Source organism: Pogona vitticeps, chromosome 13, assembly GCF_051106095.1.
Source record: "Pogona vitticeps strain Pit_001003342236 chromosome 13, PviZW2.1, whole genome shotgun sequence".
NCBI classification, from domain to species: domain Eukaryota; kingdom Metazoa; phylum Chordata; class Lepidosauria; order Squamata; family Agamidae; genus Pogona; species Pogona vitticeps.
Window position 1 is genome coordinate 7,197,745 of NC_135795.1, and position 27,793 is coordinate 7,225,537.

The 27,793-nt window shown below is 40.5% G+C and overlaps 2 protein-coding genes across 3 annotated transcripts in view; one reads left to right on the forward strand and one right to left on the reverse strand.

Annotated features, from left to right (window-relative positions):
• Positions 1 to 21,980, forward strand: part of TMEM204 (transmembrane protein 204) — a 42,633-nt gene extending 20,653 nt beyond the window's left edge. The window contains exon 3 of the mRNA XM_020813140.3: positions 19,168 to 21,980. Within this exon, the coding sequence (XP_020668799.1) occupies positions 19,168 to 19,412 (245 nt within the window). The 3' untranslated portion in view covers positions 19,413 to 21,980. The remainder of the gene's footprint in view (positions 1 to 19,167) is intronic.
• IFT140 (intraflagellar transport 140) overlaps positions 1 to 27,793 on the reverse strand; it is a 105,312-nt gene that overhangs the window by 47,433 nt on the left and 30,086 nt on the right. For both annotated transcript variants that reach the window (XM_072982932.2, XM_072982933.2), the window contains exons 17-18: positions 26,025 to 26,156; positions 23,657 to 23,853 (exon numbers count right to left, since the gene is read on the reverse strand). In XM_072982932.2, the coding sequence (XP_072839033.2) occupies positions 23,657 to 23,853; positions 26,025 to 26,156 (329 nt within the window). The remainder of the gene's footprint in view (positions 1 to 23,656; positions 23,854 to 26,024; positions 26,157 to 27,793) is intronic.

Sequence of the window (27,793 nt, forward strand, 5' to 3'; positions counted from 1 at the left end):
GTTTTGGTGTTACTTATGTTTTTAGTATGGTGTTTGTTTGATCCTTTTAGTACAGTATTTGTATACTCACTGCTGTTACTTTTAATATCGTCTTTTAATGATGAAAGCCACATTGCTCCTTTTAAGGAGAAAGAAAGGGTAAAAATATTTTAAATAAATAAATATATTGCCTTTTTTAAAAAAAATCTGCCTTTTCATAATGTTCCCAAAGTAGAACAGCCTCCATTTCAACATGTTTGCCTCCAGAGACAGTTCAGCCTTTATTTGATCCAGGTTTTACTTGTTCATCTTTTTGGCAGTCCAGGGCATCTGCAAAGCAGTCTACCAGCACCATATTTCAAAGGAATCAATTTTTCCCTTGTCAGTTTTCTCAACTGTCCAGCTGATAATCAGAAATACAAGACTATTTCCTGAATAAGTAACTGAATAAAATTCCATTTCATGAAAAGAGACCATGCCTCTCCACTCAATGTAACACACAGAAATTTGTGCTAGTGGATGGTCAGGTTTGTGTGAAGTAGCGAACTACATTCCTTCTATAAGAAACATTACCAGAGTTGGTAAAAACCAGCTGCGGAACTCCCTCCCACTGGAGGCCAGGCTGGCCCCCTCTTGGCTGTTTTTCAGCAAGCAGGCAAAAGGCCTTTCTCTTCAGGCAAACTTCCTTTCAATAACTGGCTACCTAACAAGAGGTTCCTAAAAACAAGGTTGTTGGGGGGGGGGGTTGTTTTGTTTTTTAAATATGTTTGTTCTAATATTGTAAGTTGCCATAGGTTTATATTATTAAGCCCCAACCTTAGCCATTTAACTCTTTGGACCACAACACCCAGAACCTTTATTTGCACAGTCAAGGTATTTCTCAGTGATTCTGAGAGTTACAGTCCAACAGCATTAACTGTTCTGTTAGCCCTGTTTCAGCAAGAACAGGTCCATTTTGTGCTTTTAAAAGATGAATAAAAAGCTTATTAGACTATTCTTGTGGATCTTTGTTTTATCTGTTCTTGCTGCAACAAGGCTAAGAGAATAACTCCCTCTTTTGGAACTGACTACAGAGACTTTTAGAGGGTGGAACACACAGATCCCTCCAGCTTTATCTATAGAACTTCTAAAGGGTCGGTTATTTTTGCTCCAAATAACATCATTTTCCTAAAATTATCCTTGAGAGTCTGAAAACAGCATTTTTTTTCCAGTTGTGCGAGGAACCTGCTGAATTCAAGCTGGGTTGAAGAGAATTTGGTTCATAAAAAAGAATGTATGGTCCAACAACCACAGTAGAGAATGTATGATCGATATCTATAATGGGAACATATCAGGCAGCCTGCTAATGGAATACACAGCCCTCCAGTGGGATGTTTGCATCCCCCAACAGCACTCCAGGGCATCAAATTTACAAATGGGGGAGATGGTTTTTGCCCCAAACTAGCCTATTTTTTGCTCCTGCAGTTTTCACTTCAGGGGTCTTGAGGGGTCCACCTCAGTTCCTCCACTCTCCCAAGAATGAAGAGGCAGACACCAGAAATGCCTGCCCAGACACTGTTTGTTTGTTTGTTTGTTTGTTTGTTTGTTTGTTTGTTTGTTTAATAGACAAAAATGTCAATTTTCAGGCATGGTAGACACAGGGAGCAAAACTCTGATCCCCATGCCCCTGAGATCATCTACCCCAATCTAGAAAAAAGGGGCAAGATATGAATTCATCAGTGGTTTAGGCATCTGGCTGTAGAACCAGAGGTTGGTTAGGCGTTGGTTTCCCCCACCATGCCTCCTTGATACAGGCTGGACTCGCTGATTCATAGAGTTCCTTCCAGTTGTGCAATTCTAAGATTCTAAGTAAGGTAATTTTGAACTTGAACCAACAAGGGGATATGGGCAATAAAAATACACATAAAAGTTTCAGTTTTAAATGCTGATAGCAACAATCTAATGGTCCAGGTTCGGATAGATGGGATGGAATGCTTAATGCGACACAATATACGAGGAACGTGACAGAGAAGAGGAACCAAGTGGAGGCACCATCCACATCACCTAGTCATACCAAAACCTATATTCTACCTGCTTTTTGTAAGGTACTGAGGCTCAGCATGATGGCCTTCCATGTCATGTGTATTTGTTCCTAGTAAGTTTACTCTGCTTGAAAAACTTTCCATCCTCACCCCCATCTCGACTTCTCTTTGAAACGCTCTCTTCCCTTTGCTCCATCCTCTTGCTGTCCAAACTGCACTCCCTTGTTTTTCCATACAGAGGAAATGCATTCTGGCCCTCTTTAGATTTGTTGTTTCATTGACAAACAGTACAAGGACCGGCCGTGTGCCTTTATTCTATCTGGCTGCTAATTTTAGACGTGATTTTTTTTTCCTGTGTTACAGTCTCTTTTAAATACAGTCAGAGAGAGACTGAAGGGCGCCAGGATATCCCGACACAGGAGAAGGAAATGCCTGCTGTTACCTGTTATGCAAGCTAAACCTTGAAATCCTCTGCACTGGGGGTTGTGTGTGTGTGTGTGTGTGTGTGTGGGTTTGAAACAAGCTAGAGTCAGAATTACGAATGCATCGCTAATGGGACTGACCCAAATGAGCACCATCATTATTTTGGGTTCTGCAAGTCAAGCTGCAAACAGCATGCTCTGGCAGCAAGGATGATTACAAGTGAACAATCATTTTATTGCTCCACTGTCTCCTCCTGTCCAAGAATGATACAACTGTTCCCATGGCAGGATGGCAGTAAGGAACACATAACATCTGCTATCAAATGCAGCAGTCTCCACAAAACAGACACCACATGTGTGTCCTCCCCTATATAGACACTAAGTGGAATATTATCTGCATATTCATACATATTTCCTACTAGGCCCAATTCACAATGTCACATTGACCATTCAAAGCCCTGAACAGCTTGGGGGCTCAGTCCCTGAGGGACTACCTGTCTTACTAAGAGTCCGTCCAGACTTTAAGATCTTCAAGTAAGGCCCTCTTAAAAATATCAGCAGTTTCAGAATCCTGCCTAACAAGCACCTGGGAGATGGCCATCTCCAGTGTGGCTTTCAGGCTATGGAATGCACTCTTTCCAAGCTGCAATGCTTCCACTCTGACTGACTTTAAGAAGGAGCAAATATATCTTTTTAGACTAGCAAATGGTGCTTAACTTGTCATGCAGTGTTGTTTTAATCTGTATCTTTTATGATGTAAATGGGTTTCAATGCATTTCGCTTAATTTTAATCGTTTTACAGTGGGATGGGTTTATATTATTTTATGTAGGGTGCCCCAGGGTTCTGTTCTGGGTCCTGTGTTATCGAACATCGTTATCAATGATTTGGACGAAGGAATAGAGAGCATGCTGATTAAATCTGCAAATGATACCACATTGGCAGGGGTTGCTAATTCCCCAGAGGGCAGGTTTAAAATTCAAAATGGCCTTTGACAGATTAGAGTCCTGGGCCAAAACTAACAAAATGAATTTCAACAGGGAGAAATGTAGGCAGAAAAAATGAACTGCACAGATATAGAAGACACCTGGCTAGACAACACTACCTGTGAAAGGGATCTAGGAGTCTTGGTAGACCACAAGCTGAACATGAGGATTTAGGATGCTGATTCCACGGCTTGCTAAACCAACCAAGAAAACAGATGCATCTGGTTTCTTCCTTGTGACTGTTCTAGACAAGGAGAATGTACACAGAGAAGTCCAGGGCTTGCTTAGGTTCCCTCTCATTTTAGTAATGAGAGCATTCCTTGTCTGAGGAAGTGGCCTTGTCCACAAAAGCTCACATTAAAATACAATAGCAGTTAGTCTTTAAGGTGCTACAATATTTTTGTCTTCTTTGTTTTTCCTTTCGTTTTTGGCCTGATAGGATTAATGATGTCAGTAACAGATTGGATGATGGCATACTGACGTATAATCCAGGCAAGACAGCTGTACTCAACGTCGATCAAAAGGAAGGTATCTGAATAGGAGTCCTCCCTGTGTTGAATGGGTTTACAGCTTCCCTGAAAACCCAGGTTCATGGGTTGAGTGTACTCATAGACTTAGACTTCAACTTGGACACAACGAGTGCACAAGCAACCAGGATTGTATTTGCATAGTTAAAAGTGAATGCACCAGCTTGGTCTTTCTTTCAGAGGTTTAAACTGGTCGCAGTGGCATATGCCTTAGTTACATCCTGCTTCAGTTACTGTAACTGCCTTTGAACATTTGAAAACTGCAACTGGTTTAAAATCCTGTGTTCAGATTTATGACCATATGGTCCTGTTAACCCTGCCACTGGTGACTGATTTATTTTCAGGCTTAATTCAAAGTGGTAGCTATAACCTATAAAACCTGATGCAACCTGCATCCTGCCTATCTGAAGGAGTGCATCTTCCCACATGAGCTTCTGAGAATTGTTTCAAAATTCTCAGCAGTGGTCCTTCTCTTGGTCCCATAACCCTTGCAGGGACAGCTGACGTGGACACAAGAGAGGGCTTCTTCATTGGCTGCGTTCCCTTCCATCCTTCCACTGGTAGGCAAAAATCTTTCTCTTGGCAACTGAGCAAGTTGTGAAGAAAGGAGCTTTTAATGTGAGGTGCGGTACTTCAAAGGTTTTTTTTTTCAAATTGCTGTATGTTTGTATTGTTTAATTAGTATAATTGCATTTATTTGATTGCATTTTAATATTATAACTTTCATACCTTTTTAAAAGTAAATTTTTGTAAGTCACCTTGGCTCTTCACACTGGGAGAAAGGCAGGATATAAATGAAATAAAAAGCCTTGTATCCCACATAAACCACTTCTGTTCATATGCTGGGTGGAGGATCTGGGGAGACGTACTGTACATATCTTCCTGCATGAGAATCAACAGAGTACACACGATCTAGATCACAGTTTTCTTTTCCTCCAGTATTAAAACCAAGCAGCACTTTCCTCATCATCACACAGAAGACAAGCAACCACTGAGAGCTAAGTGTTTCATCACACCTCAAATACCTCAAACATCACATCTGACCTTGGCAAGCAAATGCTCACGGGTCAGCACACTCACCAGATGTATGCTTGCGATGGCTCCCAGCCTGCATCATTTTATTTCAGGCACCTGCGTGTGTCCTTGATAAAAGTGCATCCTTTAAAAAAAAATCTAACAAAATACAACCTTAGGAAGCAAAGAGGAAGGAAAGAAGATAGGAAATGGTATCGCTGTGGCGGCTGCACTGGGATTCATATAACTCCAGAAGTGAACAGCTTCACACCTTACAGGAAAGAGCTATTTGCTTTGGATGAGGACTGTGGTGAAAATGGAAGCAGTATTGTTCACAGGCACCGCTGAGTCAAAGCTCAACGTTTTCTACTGAGAGAGAGAGAAAAAAATGCTGAAGAACAGCTGTCCCCTTCAACTAATTGGCCTTAGTGTTTGTATCTGTTAATAGCATCCTCTGATGAAAACCCAAGCTTGGGATGTTACATTTTAAAAAGCAACTCTCCGTATTACTCTTTACATCTTAGTTGCCTTTATGGTGCCTTCGCTCTTGCAAGCACAGTGGTGCCTTGCTTGACGATTACCTCCTTAGACGAGGAAATTGCTTGATGATTAGTTTTTTGCAATCACTATTGTGATTACTAAATGATGACTGAATGGGCTTTTTTCGCTTAACGTTGATCGGTTCCCTGCTTCGGGAACCGATTTTTTGCTTAACGACGATCAAAAATAGCTGACTGTCAGTTTTCAAAATGGCCGCCTGCTGTGCTTTAGGACGGATTCCTCGCATTACAGGCACCGGAAAATGGCCACCCTATGGAGGATCTTCGCTGGACACTGAGGTATTTCACCCATTGGAAAGCATTGAACCGCTTTTCAATGCATTTCAATGGGCTTTTTCATTTCGCTTGACGAGGATTTCGCTTAACAGCGATTTGAACGGAATTTGTTGCAAGTCATGTAACCTAGAGCACTGAGAAATAGAAAATATACTCTCTCATTTCTTCTAGTGGCCAATTTGGATATTGCACCTTGGAAATATTTTTTTAAAACCATCATCATCATCATCATAAATAATGATGATGCTGTCAAGCCAGTTCTGATCCAGGATTTCCTTTCAGGACTGATAAGAGAATGACACAGAATGTGAAAAAAAATCTATTAGAACGCCTCTGAAATAACTGTTGAAAGTAATGTAGGGACCAAACTATGGAGCCAGTATGATGCAATGATTATTGGCTACAGTGCTGGACTAGAAATTAGGAGATCCAGGTTGAAGTCCTTAGTCCTGAGATTCATTGGATAACCTTAGGACAGTCACTATCTGCCAGCCCAGCCAGTCACAGGGTTATTGTCATGATATGTTGCTTGCTAAACTAAAAGACATGTGTTTTACTACCAACAAACACTACAGAAACACTTATAATTTTTATTTTATTTTTTAATTTATTTTATTTGTACCCCGCCTCTCTGGTCTTAAGACCACTCTAGGCGGCTATAACTTGATCCTGCACATACAATCTATACACACTTAGGCTTACTATATTGAGTACAGTGGTGCCTCGCTTGACAACATTAATTCGTTCCAGCGAAATCGCTGTAGAGCGAAAACGTCAAATGAAACAAAAAAGCCCATTGAAACGCATTGAAAACCCTTCAATGCGTTCCTATGGGCTGAACACCTGCTCGTTTTATGAAGATCCTCCATATGCTGGCCATTTTCAGTGCCTGTAAAGCGAGGAATCCATCCCTAGAAAACAGCGGGGGGCCATTTTGAAAGCCGGCGGGCATTTTGAAGCCGCCGATCAGCTATTCAAAAACCATCGTTTTGCGAAGAATCGGTTCCCGAAGCAGGGAACCGATCATCGCAAAGCGAAAAAACCCCATTTAAAACATTATTTTGCAATCGCAAAAACCTCATCGTAAAGCAATTTCCTCGTTAAGCAAGGCAATCGTTAAGCGGGGCACGACTGTAATTATACATAGGATTATACTATTAGCATTACTTTTGCAAACAGCTTTATTATGATTTGTTCTCTACCTAGGTAACAGGTATTTCCATTTACCTCTGAAGATCAAATATTTCTTTTTGCTTTCCATTGTCAGAGACATTCACCATTTCATATTTATACAGAATTATCCCTTAAAATGTCAATTTTAATATTGCTACTAAAGTATCAATTTAAAACTCAGGGAAACACATTAAAATGGCTTGTAACTGAGTTGAAGTAATAAAAAAGCATAACACAACAAACATAATGCTCTTGAGTTCTAAAGGAAAAAGACATTCTGTCTGAGCTGGCTTTATAGGGGTGTGGCCAGAGTCCTGTAACCAAAATGTTGTTTTTCTCAAGAGTTATGTTCTGCAGTTATATCATTTTATAATTTAAAGGAAGCAGAACTCTGTAGAAGTGATGCCACAGAAACAAATGAAGATGGAACGGCATATGCTTAAAGGATTAGAAACCGAAGCTGGCATCCTGCCATGATCATTCAAACAGGAAGCTCATTATCCCGATCTCAAATGTAACTTCACAAAGCAACACTCCGTTTCCTACTTTGCCTGCCCAACCACTGACACCATCGCCTCCAAAATTCTTCCTAGGAACTCCATTATCTGTTTCCTTCCCCAGCGGAAACGTCCCCATCCCCACCCCGAATGCTGATTTGTTTTGCCAGTGATGGGAAACAACTCCAGATAAACAGTAACTCTGTAGGAGACCAAAAACAAAAAGCAAAAAGGCCACAAAAGTCAGAGAAAAACAATAAAAAATTTTCTTCTATGCATATAGAGAAGGTTTTGCACAGATACCGTCATGGGACATTTTTTAAAGTGATTCTGTATTTCTCACAAAGTTTATATCTGCTGTCCAGCCTTATTTCCCATCCCAAATTGGTGAAATGAAATATTCTTGCTACAGTCATCATACTGCACAATTTGTACTCAAGATCCAACCTTGGAATAAATAATTCTTGCATATAATGTCAGGTACTCACCTCTTTTGCATTCACAATGCCAGCACCACCACCACTAACTACTAGCTACTACTGCTGCTACTACTACTACTGCTACTACCCTGTTTTCCCAAAAATACCTAACCTAAAAATAAGCCCTTGTATGATTTTTTAGGATGGTCCTAATATAAACCCTACACCAAAGTAAGCCCCATTTAAGTGAAACTTCGCCCTCTACCATTGCGTAACATTGCGCAGCAACCAAAAGATGACATGACTGTATTTGAATAAATGTATATTGTTGTACATGAAAAAAATAAAACATCCCCTGAAAAGAAGTCCTAATGCATTTTTGGAAGAAAAATTAATATAAGACCCTGTCTTATTTTTGGGGAAAACACAATACTACTACCACCCCCACACCCCCACCACCCCCACCGTGTTTCCCCAAAAATAAGACAGGATCTTATATTAATTTTTGCTCCAAAAACGCATTAGGGCTTATTTTCAGGGGATGTTTTGTTTTTTTCATGTAGAACAATCTACATTTATTCAAAGACAGACATGTCATCTTCTTCTGGTTGCTGCACAAGGGTGGAGGGTGGAGTTTCACTTAACTGGGGCTTATTTTGTGGGTAGGGCTTATACTACGAGCATCCTGAAAAATCATACTAGGGCTTATTTTTAGGTTAGGTCTTATTTTCGGGAAAAACTACTACAGTACTGCTGCTGCTACACTTCATGTTTCTCAGCACTGCTGATGCAGGAGACATGTGGCCAATTATTGCCTCTGGTTAGGTAATGGGATCAGTCACCTCTTACCTGGGGAATCCTAGAAACCACCCAATCCGAGTGAGACGTTGCTGGTAGTTTTCCATTGGAATGTTCCTGCCCTTAGCATCTGGGAACCCTTCCCTTACCCACAAGGGAGTGGGGGCAGAACTTTGCTGATAGCAATTCTTCCTCACCGTCTCACAATGCCCTCTCTGGGCCACTTTCATTTTTAACTGGTACAATCCACCACAGACTGCATTCCCATATCCTGCTAGCATTGCTGCCTTGGCGCGGGACAGCTCAAGAACTCTAGTATCACTGTTAGGCAGCATATCTGTAGGGCATTCTGCTATCAACTACCCACAGACCAGCCTAATAGCTGAGGCTTGCCTTGTGTAGTAGTAGTAGTACTACTACTTATATTCAACTTCTTTTTCCTCAACAATGGGGAGAACCAAAGGGTTAGTCTTAAGCAATAGGAGCCAAGTCCTAAAAATGTGGGGGTGACATGATAAGTTTGCAAAATCACTGATATTTTATGGCCTACAATTTTTATTAATGTTATTATTAACAATGGCTTGCAAGGTTGCATGTGATGGACAACATTTCTGTAGATTAATTCTCAATTTTTCTAAATCTGTTAGGGACTGGCCCAACTCCCAAGAGATCCCTAACACACAAGCTGTCAACAAGAACAGGGCGTTTTACTCTATCATGGATGTAGCTGAACTTGCAAAATCTTTGTATTCTCAAAGGCTTTCATGGCTGGGATCCGACGGTAGTTCTAGGTTTTTCGGGCTGTTTTGCTGTGTTCTGAAGGTTGTTCTTCCTAATGTTTCGCCAGAGAGCAATATATCATAAAATCAACAGATACGGCTATTCAGTAGAAAATATACAACAAATGGGATATGTTAAGGCCAAGAGTAATCTTAGGCAGCGTATTACAGTATTGAGACAGAAAGGCAGCAGACCTTGGTATTATCAGAAATAGGTTTATACTTGACAATGCACTGCTCCCACCCAAACCGGCTAAATATCTCTACTTACCCTTAATACCTAAACAACGCAAAACTCTTACTCTGGCCCGTTTCAATGCACTTCCGTCAGCAGTCCAGGAAGGGAAGTATAACAACACCCCTTACACTCAGTGTATATGCCCCTGTAACTCTGGTGAGATCGAATCTATCTCTCATATGTTATTTCATTGTGCTTTTTATTCTGACATTCGAGAAGTCCTTGTTAACCCTTACATAAGGGCATTTCCTGGACGATTAGAGGTACATTACACACTGCTTTTGCTGACACGGTGATGCCCTGGCAGATATACTGGGATTAAACCAAAATTCAGATATGCTGACAAAAGTAGCTAAATTCTGTGCTGCTGCAATCAAAATCCGTGAAGGAAAGGTTTCACCTAAAGCACAGCTATAGGATCTGTAAATTGGTGTATACCAATTTGGCATAATGATTGCACAGGCTCTATGAGCTTCAAAGTAACAATTTTGTCATTCTATGCAAGCTGCAATAGCCCATAGATAAGGCCTATGATAGGGAGGTAGGAGGTATTTAGTAAGATGTATGGATGTAGTTTTATATATATGTATATAGACGTTTTTAGTGTTTTAGTGTTTTTAATGTTTTTAGATTGATTTTATGTGTCCTAATTTAAATAATGTACCTTACTTTTGCTGGTCAATGACAATAATAAAACATTTATTATTATAATGTTTCGCCAGTCTCTGTGGCGAAACAGAGACAGGAGTCAGAACTCTGTGCTCTGGTGCAGTTTTGTGGGAGTATTTATAGCTGTGGGATCAGCTTTTGTCCTCTTCAGGAGATTGGGTGATTATGGTGATCAGTGTTTCTTGTTGTGGGTGTATTGTTGTGATAAGGGGGAGAGATGATCTGTCACTGTGATTGATTGGTGTTGTTAGCTGGTCTTTTGTGTGCAATGATCACCGGTCCTTGTGCTTGGGTAGAGTTTGTTGACCATTTGCAGACTGTTAGTGCATTACGATCTTAGAGCCTTTAACATTTCTTTCACATTTTAAAAACAACAAAATTCTTGTGACACCTTAAAGATGAATGTATTTATTTGTCATAAGCTTTTGTGGACTGTAGTCCAGTTCATCTGATCCTTGACAGGGGCATGGGAAATGAACAGATACGGGGGGGGGGGGGGGGAATGACAGGGATTCTTTCAACAATGGTTGTTGGAAATGTAGAAGTGTCTATGGGAGATGAAAGGGGATCAGAAATTTTATGGAGCTAAAATTGTTTTGTAGGTTGTATATATGAGTATGTATGAACAAAAGTGTGAGACACTCTTCTATTGTTTTTACCAGGGAAAAGAGAGAGAGAGAGAGAGTATTTTCACCATCAGGCACCTTCTCTTTCCTTGTAGAACTCAACCTGTGGTACCTCCACCTAGTTGAAGGACTAGGCCGTGCACTGTAAGCCAGGGGTTTAGCAGCTATCAATCTCATTTCTTTCCCTTAATTAAACTGTTTCAGTGCCAGCACAGAGGATACAAGTTGAGCTACGAAGGTGGAAGGCTCACCACCTGGAGGGTCATAGACAAAGGAGGTTGCCCGTGTGGTACAGGAGCACACAAGGGTGAGGGACCGTCTTCCTATCTGAGGAAGGGGAGGAACAGTACAGTCTTTATTGCCCTTTAATTGCCCGCCTCTGTTTCGATCTGCTGAGTGTGGGATATATTTTCATCAGAGAGGATGGTGATGGAGTATAGGGAGAGACCACTAGTGTTATACAAGGCAGAGAAGTATAGAGGGGAGATGAGACCAGTAGCATTTTGGCAAAGGGAAACACAACAGCGTGCCGGTTTCCTTCAAGCTGTTCCCCATTTCAAACAGACTGAATAGCTGAGGTAGCAGATCTCAGGGGTTCACTGGTGCTGAATTCCAGATCAGCGAATGGGAAAATACAATTATTGAAGATCTGATCCTTGGTTGGATGAACTTGGGGATCAAGTTATCTCAGCTCTGCCCACCAGAGTTCTCAGTTCAGCTGCAAACAAGACCTGGGGCAGGAAGATGGCATTGCAGTGACCTGCTATGATGCCAACTCCCCTCACCAGGTGTCACATCCCACAGCCTTTTGGTTTTAGATGAAACAGGTATGAACAGAAAATAATTTTATTCTATTATATCAGAGAAAAAGAAATACCTATTAAGCTGGTGCTTGCTGTCTACAGTTTTTATAAACATCTGCATTAAACAGAACCAATACAGTAATTGAAACAATACTTAAGTTAAAGTTAATTATTATTTTTAAAAAGATATCTGATTATCACAGGATCATTTAAGCCAAATAACCAAACCAATCAAATACTGCATCCTATGAATTATTATTTTTTGTAAAAGAGAATATAGGGAACAGAAGTTACAATGCATACAGTATATAGTGGAAGCAGTCAACATACAGAATGGGAAAGACTGAAGAATAGTATGAATAGCTATTTTTGCTAAATCACTGCATTAATTTTTATTTTATTTTATTTATTTATTGTATTTATACCCCGCCTATCTAGTCATTTCGACCACTCTAGGCGGAATGAGGGAGAAAGTTCTTGTTACAATAACAAATTGGTAACAAGTGGTAACAAGTCTTACTTAGTATATTCAAGGATAGGTGATACATCAAGAAGCCACTAAACCAGACCAGGGCAAATTGCGGCCCGAGGGCCACAAACGACCTGCGAGCCGCTCCTGTCCAGCCCGTGGACAGTTCTGAACATCAAAACCATTCATAGCTTTTTGTCCATAGTTGATCAGTTGCTGATCTTTAACATACCGCAAAAAAAAAAACTTTAATATTTGTAAAGATTAACAAGATTAAAATAAAAACAATCATAACATCACTGTTTCATTTTATTTTTAAGTAAAGTTGGTTCGGCCCCCAAACACAGTTCAGATTTTTCGTATGCCCCCCCATAGAAATTAATTGCCCACCCCTGCACTAAACTGTGATAATAGGAAGCTGAAGTTCTATAACCAGAATTATATAAATAATACAGATTTGCATGAATTTGTTTACATATAAGGATCCAGACTGCTCACTGGCATCCCGTTAAAACATACAAAGTATATATTTAAAGAATAATTTTATCACCTTCCTCTGAGAAAGAAAAGAGCAACATCCATGTAATACAGATTTGGTGAATATACTGTATAATGCCAAATGTTAGCTTGTGATTACATGTATGAGCTCTATGTACAGCCAGCCCCCAGCCTTTCCCTTGCAAACTGAACCAATTCACCTCACCTATTAAATTGTTGACCTCAGGAGCAACCTTTAGAAGTCCTCCCTTCCCCAGACTCCCTCCTGGCTAGACCCTGCCACGAAGCCCCCCCCCAAAGGATAGTGTGTCATTCATTCACTGGCATTTAGAACTAAAGTTCAAGCAAAGGTCCTGTGAAGGGAAGCAGCCTTGCTAACTCAAGTGGTTTTATTTTGAGAAGTACAAGGAAGCCTTAGTGGTTTCTGTGATGAATAATTGATCCCATAGATTAAAATAAGCTGGAGAATATCTACAAATTGCGGGGCTGAATTTAGCAGCTTACATACTAGGAATTGAAGAGCTAGGATTTTGCTGATTTTGCTATTTCCCACTTAGGTTCATTTTTGAATTCACCAATAAATCTGTTCTGTCTCATTGTTACATTGATTTGTGAATATTGTTTTAAAATCCAAATACTTGTATTCAGATCGAACATGTTAATAGCAAACTCATTCTCAGCATGCAGATTTTCAGCCTGCAGATTCTTATATAGGCAAATTGGAATGATCCATGCAAAAGGAAATATTTAGCAAGCTCAGAGAGACTCTGATTTGAAGCAGAAGAAAAAAATGTTTGGAAGTGAGGGGAACCCTGCAGGGAAAATCTCCTAAGAAAATCCAGCAAGCACAGGGCACATACAATGGCTACTATAAATCAGTCCCATTAGATGATATAAACTCTCCAAAGTGACTCACTAGTATTACTTACTACGACATTTTAAAAAGGTTAGGCAAAGTTGAAAATAGCAGGAAATGAAGAAGATTGAGTATGACATGAACTGACTTAAAAAGGGAAGCCACAGCTTTTATCTTACAAGACATGAGGGCTGTTAGTGATAGGATCTTCTTTCTGAAGGTTATTAATTCTTAGAGTCACCATAATTCAAAAAGGATGCAACAGCATGTAACAACAACATGTTCTGCACTTCACTTTGGTAACTCATCATATCTGAGAGGCAGACCACATTCAGACTGTGATCCTTAAAGCTTCCTATTCCATAAAAAGAGTGGCTACAATAGTATCCAGACCTTCCTATTCCATAAAAAATCAATGAGATATCCATTCAAGTAGAAATGCACAGGATTTCTCTATAAGAATTCCTCACTAAGAGAAAGGCAGACGAGAAATGAAAGAAATAAATAAAATGCCTTAAATTGGCATCCACATAGGGAGTGGTGTGTTCTGCACTTCTGTATTAATGACACCATTCAATTGTCCCTATGTCCCTCTTTTGTATAGGTTACTACACAAAAACGTTCTCAAGGGGATTCAAGGTAGCTCACAATGTTAACAAAAACTAAAATACAATAAATTATACAGTAAAAACAAATTATAACAGTAATTAAAATACACTCAATGATTAAAGCATGTAAAACTTCACAAACTTTCTCTGCTAAAAACCAGAATTCAGGGACTCAGTTGTGATTATTAAAAGTCTGTGCGAAGAGGTGGGTCCTCAATTGTCAGCAGAAGGATAAAAGAGAGCAGGCCAACCTCATATCTTGAAGTGCAGCATTGCAGGACCCTGGGAACAGCCACAAAGAAGGCCCTCTCTTGTGTTCACACCACACATTCCTGCACGGGAGGAATGAGGAGAGCCTTCTCTGATGATCTTAAGTACTGGAAGGCTGGGGGAGGATATGGTCTTTTAAATAACCTAGACCCAAAAAGTATAGTGCTTTATGGGCGATAGCCCATAACTTTATTGTTGTGATGTATGGTGGTCAGGAAGCTACTTTTAAGACAGAATAAGGAGAGACAGAATGGTTTCCTTTAGGCAGAGGTGTCAGACAAGGGTGCATTTTATTTCCTTATCTGTCCAGTCTGTATGCAGATCGTATCATACGGATAGCCAGACTAAATTTAGATGAATGAACAAAATGTGAAAAGAGATGGAGAAACATAATTAATTTAAGGTATGCAGAGGATACCATCTTACTGGCAGAAAGCAGCAATGACTTGAAATACCTGCTAGAGAAAGTGAAAGAAGACAGTGTCCAAGCAGAACTGTGCTTGAATATTAAGACAACTAAGATCATGACTGCAAAAGAACTACACAACTTTAATGCAGGCAATGAAACATTGAAGCAGTTAATGGTTTTGTATACCTCGCTTCAATTATCAGTCCAACTGGAGACTGTAGTCAAGAAATCAGAAGAAGACTGAGGCTAGGAAGGGCAGCAATGAAGGGGATGTGGTGGCACTGTGGGTTAAACCACAGAAGCCTCTGTGCTGCAGGATCAGAAGACCAGCAGTCGTAAGATCGAATCCACGCAATTGAGTGAGCTCCCATCACTTTGTCCTAGCTCCCGCCAACCTAGCGGTTCAAAAGCATGCAAATGCGAGTAGATAAATAGGTCCCACCTCGGTGGGAAGGTAACAGCGTTCTGTGCCTAAGTCACGCTGGCCACGCTGACAACGGAAACTGTCTATGGACAAATGCTGGCTCTACAGCTTGGAAATGGGGATGAGCACCGCCCCCTAGAGTCGGACACGACTGGACTAAATGTCAAGCGGAACCTTTACCTTTACCTTATCAAATGTAAGAGTGTGTTATTAGAGACCAAGACCAAGATCATCCACATTCTTTAATTCTGATCAACATGTATGGTGGTGAAAGCTGAAAAATTAAGATTCGTTTGAAATGTAGTACAGTGGTGCCTCATAATACGACGTTAATTCGTTCCAGCGAAATCGCTGTAGAACGAAAATGTCGTAAAGCGAAATTAAAAAGCCCATAGAAATGCATTAAAACCCGTTTAGTGCATTCCGATAGGCTGGAAACTCGCCATCCAGCGAAGATCCTCCATAGGGCGGCCATTTTTGTTGCCTGTGCAGCGAGGAATCCGTCCCAAAAAACAGTGGGGTGCCATTTTGTTTACCCGGCGGCCATTTTGAAACCACCGATCATCTGTTAGAAAATCATTGTTTTGCGAAGAATCGATTCCCGAAGCAGGGAACCGATCATCGCAAAGCGAAATTCCCCCATAAGAAACATCGTAAAGCGATCGCAAAAAGTTCATCGTAATGCAGTTTCATCATTAAACAGAGCGATCATAAAGCAAGGCACCACTGTACTGGAGAAGACCTTTACAGATACCCTGAGCTGTCAAAAATAAACACAAGGGATCCAAGATTAAATCAAGTCTGAAATCTCTGGAGGCAAAAAGGTTGAAACAGAGGCTTCCTAAACTTTAAGATGTTCTAGAAAGTAAGAGCTGTTTGACAATAGAACAAACTGCCTCCGAGGGTGGTAGATTCTCCCTACTGGAATTCTGAAATGGAGGTCTCAAGGCACTGTACTGCTGGGGGATGGACCTGATGAACTTTTAAGTGTCTTCAAGCTGTATGGTTCTATGATGCCGGATAAAATCCTGTTGTTTAGTGTAGTAATTAGCACTGCAGTAGGCCAGTGAACTAGGGGTGATTTGATGAATCAACTCCTCCATAAGTTCAACTGATTCAAATAGTCTTACTGTAGTCTTACTTTAGTGTAGGCCCATTTTAATCAATGGAGCTTACAGAACAGTTGATTCTCCAATGATTCAATGGGACTACTTTAGTGCTACTCACTGTGCTAAGAAACAGGATTTTTGCCTCTATGTCATATTTATATTGGATAATCCCTGTTCTGTAACCTATTTTAATGTTGGGCTTTCCTAAGGGGTTAGGTCTTGCATGCAGACAAGATCCTGTTTCCTTAATCACCACTCCCTCCAAAATAGTTGCTTGCATCTTGATAGTAATGGGTGGTCTCAAACATTTTGCAAAAGTTGGGAAAGTAACTTTCTTGGACTGCAAACTTTCGGAATCCTCCAGCCAGCATAGTCTATATGCAAACAGAGAGATATGTGAAAGTGGGGAGAGAGCCAGGTTTATTCAAGACTGACCTGTCCTTGCCCACAAACATAACGGAAATGGTATCTGCAGGTCTTTATGTCTGTTTACATGCCTTTGTTTATGTTAGTCTCCCTTTGCAAGCGGGCTCTTTTGTCTATGTGAATTCCTTCTGTTGTGGTGGTGGTTAAGGAAGTGTTTATGAGACAGGGGAAGCCATTTTTTTCCTATTATGCTAGACCTATTTGCCTCCTTGCATATTGTTCTTGTCAGGCTAATTAGATCTATAAATTACATCCATCAAAAGTTAATAACTAGAGAGGCAAGGGTGGAGGAGAGGAAGAGAAACTAAAAGTTCGCAGAAGGCTCTAAGAGAAAGAGAACATTACGGATGCATGTCTTGAAAGGAAAATATAGTTTTGTGATTACACCCATGACATTTGGGGTCAGATTTGTGAGTTCTACTTCTGACCCCTTGGCAGACTTCCTGCATGGCTAGACAAGTCTCCTCACCTCAGTTTCCTCAATTCTGAAACATGAATAACCGGATATTTAAGATACATATGAAGTGGGAAACAACAGTGGGCTACTTCACATTCATAAAGATTTCCAAGACTAGTGGTACGATGTACAGTGTAACTTCAAAACACTGTTGTACTTGGAAAATTAGACATTTTCCTACCATATCACAGGATGAAAGCAATATATTAGATAAAAGAATTTTCTAGACAGAGCATTAGCTGATAATTTAATCTATTGCCAGGGTGTGATTGACACCAATGTTTAAAACATAGTTGTCATCTTCTGTATCCCTTTTCACTCTGGTTTCACACTCATAACCATGTTTATATACTTGCCAAAATATTTTGTTTTGTTTCTAAAATAAATCATTTATAAATGGCACACCTGTAAGTCTGATGTTTTTGACTCTAGTGACTCTCCTATGAAAATTGCCATAATCCTAGAAAGTTGTAGCCTCTCCTATGGAAGCTGTAGAAATCTGAAACTTCTCCTATGCAGATTGCCATAACCCTATATTCAGTATTAGTGATTACGTATGTGATCATCTCTATACTTCTTTTAACATAGAAAGCCATTTTAACATTGAGGAGCCTTGTGGTGCAGTAGCTTAACTGCTGTCCTGCAGCCAAAACTGTGCTCACGACCCGGGGTGCAATCCCAGGTAGTTGGCTCAAGATTGACTCAGCCTTCTATCCTTTCGAGGTTGGTAAAACGAGTACCCAGCTCGCTGGGGGGGGGCAATGTATAGCCTGCATAATTAACTTGTAAACTGCCCAGAGAGTGCTTTAAGTGTTAGTATGGGGCAGGATATAAGCAGTACACTTTACATCTATACGTACAGTGGACCCTAGACTTACAGACAGCTCCACTTACAGACTTTTCGAGTTACAGACTTCTCTGGCCGCAAAATTTAGGTTCAACTTGCAGCCAGAGAATCGACCTACAAACCGGGAAAAAACTCAAAATGGAACAAAAACGGCCGGTTACGGGATTAATCGGTTTTCAATGCATTGTAGGTCAATGGAACCTCGATCTACAGACTTTTCAACCTGCATCCACTGTTCCAATACGGATTAATTCCGTAAGTAGAGGGTCCTGGATGGCACTCTCAGAGCCTTGGGAGGCTTTCCCTGCCCCCCCCGCAGGGCCAGCGGGGGCGAAATCACCAGCTTCCAGGACCCTTCTGAGCCTTTCCAAGAAAGGTCCTGGAAGCCGGCGATTTTGCCCCCGCTGGCCCCATGGAGGGTGGGGGGAGCCTCCCAAGGGTCCTGGAAGAACCACATGCAGCTACCTACATGTCCTGTGGAGATATTAACAGATAAGGTCTGCCTGTAGCTATCTCTCTAGAGAAGATTCTTATTTCTCTTCTTCCCTCCCCCCACTTTTTTTCATTCTCACTGGTCTTTTGCCAGTCTGATGCATTTTCAGCTGCTCACTCTCTTCCCTGTATCCTTACCAGCCAGTAGGACTTTAACTTCTTTCCTTCCTCATCCCACACTCCCATCTTTCTTAACTTCTAGAAGAGTTTTTAGACCTTGCAGAGGGAAGCACCTCATGGTGATGACTAGAGACCCTATGGATAAATCAACACCCTTATCCTGCTCCCTTTCTCTAGTGCCTAGAGATGGCACTGTCAGAATATTTTTTCCTGTTTTCCTCCCCTAAAAATGAGGTGCGTCTTATGGAGAGGTGCGTCTTGTGGAGAGGTGCGTCTTATGGAGTGAAAAATACGGTTATATGTTAACGATAGATTGATAGGGGACAAGACACAGGTCTTTCTGGTTAACAGCGAGCCTACAGAATGATATTGAATATTCTATTCATTATTCTTTCAGGTTTTGTGCTGGTCATTGGATTGGTAACCTTCTATCGCATTGGACCCTACACCAGCCTGTCCTGGTCTTGCTATCTAAACATTGGGGCTTGTCTTCTGGCTACACTGGCTGCTGCCATTCTCATATGGAACATTCTTCACCGACGGGAGGACTGCATGACACCCAGAGTAATCGTAATCAGCCGCACCCTCCGTGCTAGCTTTCGACAAGGTCTGGAGAATGACTATGTTGAGTCACCATGCTGATAACGTGTGGGTGGAGGAGAGGAGACTATCCGGAGAAGATTTAAATATTGGATTGCTTTCTATAAATATGACATGTAATTTAAATGCTGAAGAATACCACAAAGTTCACTTTTCAATTAAAGAAGCCCAGCATTATTACCTGGATGGGCTACATCTATATATGTATACATGTACATTATACACTATCCCTTCCCTCTGATGTACAGTGTAAAATACTAACCATTCAGCTCAGCCATCCTGATGGAATGCCAGTCGAAGGACAGAGAGACTGAAACTATGGCAGATGTGGTCCATGTTAATTTTGTGGGGATATGAAATGAGGGAGACAAAATTCAGTATTCTAACCTCAATTCATGTTTCAGGGGAAGTTATACCATAGTTCAATAGCTGAAAAACAAGCTCAAGGGATTGTTCATAGAAGTTGCCCTTCTTTCAAAACCAACAACACTGGCAGTCTGAAAGTGACAGTAGCTTCTCTCAAGTTACTATTTTCATCCCATACATGTCTTTGTAACATTGATCCATCAAATCAAATAAATTTATTGTCATTGTAAGTATATACATAGTATAACCATACAACAAAATTCACAGATACCCAATACTGAAATCATCCAATACTGAAGATGTATCCAATCTGACTAAAATAATATTTCTGTCCTGAAACTTGGCAAACCCAGAAACTACTAGCATATTTTAACAATTTATAAGGAAAGTGGGGAAAGTTTTTTTTAAAGAAATGAAAGTGTATGATTTCAAGCTTGTCTTCTTCGATATTTCAGAAACTTTACATGCTGTTAAACTGCTGGCAAATATAACATTTAAGTATAATGTGCTCCAGTTATATAGTTATGTTCATACTCAAAGCAGGAAAATGTAGATTCTTTCTGCCATTTCAAAGCAATTACAGTGTTGCCCCCTGGACGATTACCCTGCTTGACGACGAATCCGCTCGAAGTTTTCGCGATCGCTTTTGCGATTGCGAAACAATGTTTAGATGGAGGAATTTTGCTTAACGTTGATCGGTTCCCTGCTTCTGGAACCGATTTTTCACTTTATGACGATCAGCAAACAGCTGATCGTCGGTTTCAAAATGGCCGCTGGCTGTAGAAAATGGCTCCCCACTGTGTTAGGGACAGATTCCTCGCATTACAGGCACCAGAAAATGGCCGCCATATGGAGGATCTTCACTGGACAAGCAGGTATTTTGCCTATTGGAATGCACTGAACGGTTTTCAACGCGTTTCAATGGGTTTTTTATTTCGCTTGATGACGTTTTCGCTCTACAGCAATTTCGCTGGAACAAATTAACGTTGTCAAGTGAGGCACCACTGTATTCAGTTTAAAATGAATATGAATTACTGAAGCTAAATGGAAATGGAATGGCAGGTCAAAAAATACTACCTGTTTAGTATCCTGGAAAGAAAACGTTATTTCTTATTTAACTGACAAGAAGGCAAAAATAAAAAATAAATAAGTCAAGTTCCAACATTGTTCTTAGACCCAATTCTGCTGACGTTTCACCCCTCCTGTTGCTCCCTCTGCAGAGCCAAAAACCTGCTCCAGAGGGTTCTCCAACCCTCTGAAACACACTTTTAGGTACCCAAGTAAGGACATAAGAGAGAGTGAGGACTCACAATTCTTGAATGAGCAGAAGAATCTAGTGTACACCAGTGGATTTTGATAACTGCCTTGCAGTCAGTAGTATGTATACCTTTGAAATATTTATTGGCCAAAATCTTGTTGCTTAGCGTAGTAAAATGCACTAGAGCAGGTTTATTGTATCAATGAAGACTTAATGAATCAACTCCTTCATAAATTACATTGATTCTAACTGCAACTTACCCCAACCGCTTTTGAAGCTGGGTTTTAACATAATTTGGATGCCAAGTAATAGAGATTAACAAATTCAATGAGACACAGTTCTTCTCCTATTGTGTTCTGCGCTCCACAGATATAGACCAGAATACCAAAATGAGAAAAGCAAACGTCCAGTTTCTTTATATCAGTTACAACTGCCAGGTTGTTGTTTGTAAAGCTATTCAATTAGCCACTTTGAAAGCATGAAAAACCTTTATCAAAAGAAGAGTATTAAAGAATAAATCTAACATTTACATTGAACTCTGTTTTGTAGAACCTTAATTCCAGACAACTAAGGGTACAATTCTGATCTATACAATTCAAATCACAGCATAATTGTGTTATGCAACAAATTCCCAATTTCTATTTTTGGTGGTGGTGGCAACTACCACCACACTATATAACAAGCCTCCAGAATTTCTTAAAACAGGTTTCTAAAGCCATGTTGACTGACCACAGAGGAAAAAATGGACAGCTTCAATTTCCCTGACTTCCCTACTGCAAAAATTCTGTATTGCCTGAACATTAAATATGTTCTAATTATGTGCCATTTTAAGAAAAGATCTAAAATATCCAGATATTTAAGATATGTTATTTCTTTTAATATTGCAATAACTGTACTATAACAATGTGAAATTGCGTGGCCAACTCCGTTGTAATATTTGGAACCATTCTATTCGTATCAGAAATATAAATAAAATTGAGAATGTTCACTTGCGTTCAAGAGGTAAAGAAACAGACAAAGCAGACAAATAACATGGATGGAACAAGCATATGTCCCAAGAAACAGAAGTCTCAGCATGATTTTGTTGACATCTTCCTTTGAATGGCAAATCCCAGTATCATATAACAAACTACATTGACATTTCTTCTGGTTTCAAAGGAGATTTCTCATGCCAGGCTATCATACAAGCAATGTTTGACTATTCCATAGGAATATGAATTTAACTGCATGGCTCTTTGAATACTGTGGGTTTGGGGGGAAACTGCTATGCTGGCTAAAATCAGTCATTAAAAGAAGGGGCAGGATAGAAGGGAGCTGTATTATATCAGATCCGAACCTGCTCCCACCCAGAGACATATTTATTTTATTTATTTATCTGATTTATATCCCGCCCATCTGGTGGTGGCACTGTGGGCTAAACCACAGAAGCCTGTGCTGCAGGGTCAGAAGACGAGCAGTCGTAAGATCGAATCCACGCGACGGAGTGAGCGCCTGTCGGTTGTCCCAGCTCCTGCCAACCTAGCGGTTTGAAAGCATGTAAATGCGAGTAGATAAATAGGGACCATCTCGGTGGGAAGGTAACAGCGTTCCGTGTCTAAGTCGCACTGGCCATGTGACTACGGAAGATTGTCTTCAGACAAAACGCTGGCTCTATGGCTTGGAAACAGGGATGAGCACCGCCCCCTAGAGTCGAACACGACTGGACAAAAATTGTCAAGGGGAACCTTTACCTTTATCTTTACCATTTGGTATATTCTACCACTCTGGGCGGCTAGCCACTATCCTATAAAAACGTATGCTATCGTATAAAAAAGTGAAGGTGAAGGTAGTCCTAAGTACCGTAATTTCCAATATTCCTAGACTGAGAGGGGCTTGAATACAGCACAGCTTCAGGTATGCTGACCCACAGCTATTTTGACTAGCAGGATTACATCTTAAACTTCCAGGTCTCCCTCTCTGCCAGCGGCAGGCAGCAGGTCTCCACTCTTAATTGTTTCTCTATTTGAGGTTCCTTCCTATGTTTCTCCAAAACAAACAAACAAATAAACAAAATCTCAGCTCATGAGTACATCTGTGGCTCAACTTCCCTCTCACATTTTTCAGGGAAGATCCTAGTTATGTGTTCCCAAGGGGAACACAAGGGGCTGAAAAATTTGAAATAAGAACAATCAGTTGTGTCTAAAGAAATGAAAATGCAAGGATGCAACATCCCAACAGTCCAATGAGTCTTGGACCAGCTAACCTGCCCCCATTGTTCCTATATCTTTAGGCTCATCATATTGGACCTGTTAGTCATCTACTAACATCCAATAGCATGCTACTGTTCAAACTTAAACACTCACCTCTCCTAAATGATAAATCTGATGGAAAAGGTAATTTGGAAATGAAGGACAAAAGATCTATATTTGCATGATTTCAGTATGAGTGGATATGACAGAGGAGAGAAAACGTAACATTAAAAAAAAAAAAACACAACTCAACACAAGGTAACAAGGAGCTGCATTCACAGCAAGTCCAAACCAATCGTACCATGTTTAAAACCCAAGGACTACTTTCTTCCAGAAATCTCTTAGCAAGTCCAGGTTCCAGACGAGACTGAGAAAAAAAACATTATTGAGATAAACAAAACCAACCATTAAATCTAATCAGATTTTGATCTTACCTTTTGATGAGCTTGATGGATTTGAAGGCCTCATCCATATCCCCAATTGTGAGATAGAAGCTAAAGTTGAGTATAGCATCACAAGTGGCCTTATCGCACTCTTCTAAGCCGATGAAATCTCGCATTGGCCTTCTGGTTACCATCTGGTAGACTGATATTACACCAGGTTCCGCTTCATCTGTTCTCTCAGCTTCGGGCTAAAAGGAGAACATGAATCACCTAGTAAACAACTTTTTTTCTCTGTGTAAAAACAAACTTTAGCAATTTTCAGACACATGAAAGGCAGCTAATTTGCTGTTGGAAATATTTCCTAAATTATGAGAACAGTTAGAGTCGTATACTGTATTTCTGTCATTATTCATTACATTTTACTGAGTTTTCCTCAACATCTCTGTGTTGAAATCACAGCCTCCTCAGCAGTGGCCCTATAGCTATGGGGCTTCCAGTTCATTTATTCTCAGTACAAGCCTCTACGAAGGCCTCCATACCTTATCTCTTCACTGTGGGTCTGACCTTATAGGATAGGGATGGTTTTTAAAAAATTTATAGCAGTTTTCTATTTGAAGTGCTGGATCTATCTCTCATAACTTCAGTCTGAAAATTGTTTTGGGAGGACCGGATCTTAAGAAATGGTTTATAAATAAATATCTGTTTTATCTGAAGAAACAAAAAGAAATAGAGCAAAATAAAACTGAAGAAAAGGTAGCTCATGATACTCACATAAGGTTTATAGACAGATCCTTTCCAAAATAATAACTATTTGCAGCAGAAATAAAAACAGAAAGATAACAGAAGCAAAAAAAAAAAACATAAATGATATGAAAGTAAAACAGGGAAAGCAGATATGATGTAGCAACTATCTTAGAAATGACCACAGAGAAATGATGCTGTAAAATTTGAAAGCCACTGTGTTATGTTGAGCTAGATCACTGCAGCTACACAAGTCTTCTTTAACAGAGGAAAACATTATTATATCCAGCAAGGAGCATGTAATCTACAGTACATGTACTCTGTAAAATGTGGATTTAGGTTACATGTCCCCTCACCCTGATCTAGTCTCTATTTCACCTGGAATTCAAAGAGGGATTCACTGCATGTCCAGCAAGATTTCGTGCTGTATATCCCAGACAAGAAGAACATCAGCCTGTGTCCTCCCGTGCCACGTTATTACAAGGAATGTAAGTACTGTATACTTGCTAAATTCTGCATTCTCATAGATTTAGGCTGTCTCAACTTGACAAACCCATCCTGATGAAGACTGTTCAAGCTCCGTGAGACTTCTCAGCTCCAGAACAGAACAAAAAAAGAGGCTCTGCTTTTTCCCATCAATATCCTTAATTTGCAGAGGCCTCGATGAAAATATGGATTAGGTTCGTAAGTCAAGACACCACTGTGTTAGGGGAACAAATAAATACCAACCTACTGTATTCCCCCAATACTGGCCATCTTGCACTGGTTATTGGCCCATTTCGATATCAGGTTCAAGGCGCTTGTTTTGATGTATAAAGCCCTAAACAGTTTGGGACCTCAATATATGGCGGAATGCTTCCTTCCAAGAGGGGATGCTCATCCCACCACTGCATCTCGGGGCAGGCGGTTGAGGATGCTGACCCCAAGGGAGGCCCAGAAGGAGAAAATAGGAAACCGGGCCTTCTTGGTGGTGGCTCCTACGCTTTGGAATGCACTGCCACCCGAGATTTCCCTGCCCCCTCCCTGGAGATTTTTCAGGAGTCTCTAAACACCTTCTTATTCTGGCAGGCTTTTAAAATTATGCCGCACCTAGTAGGTCCACTATAATGTATGCAGAACATTTACAGCCATCCAGCCATTTTTCAATTTTAATTAACTTGCATTTGTTATTTAATTTGAATTGTATGTTTGATAGTTGTTTTAGTCTTGTACACCAGTGGTCCCCAACCTTGGGCCTCCAGAGGTTATTGGACTTCAACTCCCAGAAATCCTGGCCAGCAGAGGTGGTGGTGAAGGCTTCTGGGAGTTGTAGTCCAAGAACATCTGGAGGCCCAAGGTTGGGGACCACTGTTGTACACCATCCAGAGTGACCATCAGGCAGATGGGTAGTTAAGAAGTCCAATAAATAAATAAACATTCCAAAAGCAATAGTTCAGATGCTCTAGTCCAGTCAGAATGCCTATGCGTGTGGTAGAACCTCCAATCATCAGCTCTTCGTAAAGCGCTGACATGATAATTCTTAAATGGATTCCACACACACACTCCAAACAGTCTTCATACAGCACTCAGACATTTTTGTCACTTTATAAATAGTAATACCTTACTTTTAGTTTAGTTTAACCAGAGCACATGAGACAGAGGAAAAAGGTTTCAAGGATGTCCTTTTTAAACTGCTTACCTTTTTGGAAAAGTAATAATGTGGCACCTCCATGCCCAGGAGAGATTGGTAAGATGAGGGCAGCGGAAAGCTGTCCTGGAGCAAAAGGCCATGCTCATCCGTACTGAAGAAGGATACAATCAACACTTCCATCTGGAAAGGGAAATCAGGCACTGTCTGGGTTTATACGGTGCAATATTCTTTTTTTTTTTACGGCTTGTTTTTATTTTCCATTTCACTTGGCAGAGTTTTCTGCTAAGAAACCAAGCACACCTGCTACAGATGGCTAAACTACAGGCTTCCTCTCTAAAGCTTGTGAATCGTAACACAAAAGTCAGTTTACATGCTAGGAGCCATGCAACAGAGAACTCTGCCTTTTAGGAAACAGCCACCTCATTTTCCAACAACCAGCTCTCTGGAAACATTTATCCTGGTGCTCTTGCAGATATTTCAAGAGTTTCTCCAACCCAAATCTTTGTTACTTCAAATTTATTTTACAGTGCCGTGTCCAGTACTGGACACTACACTTTAAGAAGGACGCCAACAAAGAAAAGCTCAGAGGAGGGCAACAAGGATGGTCAGGGGACTGGAAACTAAGCCCTAGGAGGAAAGGCTGAAAGAACCAGACAGGTTTAGCCTTGAGAAAAGAAGACTATGGGGAGAGACAGGATAGCACTTTTCAAACACATGAAAGGTGGACCTACAGAGGAGGGGCAGGATCTGTTCTTGATCATCCCAGAGTGCAGGACATGTAATAATGGGCTCAAGCTACAGGAAGTCAAATTTCAGCTGAATATCAGAAAAAACTTCCTAATTGTTAGACCAGTACAATGACGGAACCAATTACCTTGGGAGGTGGCGAGTGCTCCAATGTTGGGAGGCATTCAAGAGAAAATTGTACAAGCATATGTCCAAATTGCTTTGATTTGTATTCCTGCATTGGACTTGAGGGCCTTATAGGCTCCTTCCAACTGAATTACTTTATGATTCTATGATCTTTTCCCCCCACCTTTTTCCATAAAAAGATCCAAGGCTTCAACTACTGTGTTTCCCTGAAAATAAGACAGGGTCTTATATTAATTTTTGCTCCAAAAATACATTAGAGCTTATTTTCAGGGGATTTTTTTTCATGTACAACAATCTACATTCAAATACAGTCCTGTCCTCTTCTTCTGGTTCCTGCACAATGGTGGAGAGCAGGGTTTCACTTAACTGGAGCTTATTTTTGGGATAGGGCTTATATTACGAGCACCCTTAAAAATCATACTAGTGCTTATTTTCAGGTTAGGTCTTATTTTCAGGGAAACAGGGTACTTCTATATCTAGCAATGATGAAAGGTCCCAAAAGAAGTAATTTTATTCAGACTGTGAGAGTGCTGTTTCAGCCCAGTGATCCAAAACATTATGATTGTTTGTGGTGATGTTGAACTCCCTCCTAGAGATTGAATAATCACGTTTTATTGGCCTAAATCCAATTGCTGGTCCATTTTACAGTAGATCTGGTGGAACAATGGCACTTTCGCATTGACTTACTATATTCCTACTGGGTAAATGGGTCAACTTTCTTTGGAACTAATAAATGACTGAGGCCACTGTATTTCACATCTGTGACAAGAACATACGTGCATGGCATTTTCTGAGGTATATGCCCAATACACCACTAACTGCCTACTTTGCAAATTCACCTAAGTCCCAAATCTGAAGACACATATTAAAGAGAGTGCGAAGTAACAGAAACTAATCAGTTTGCTGAAGAGAAATTACAAAAAAAGAGAAGAGGGAAAAAATTA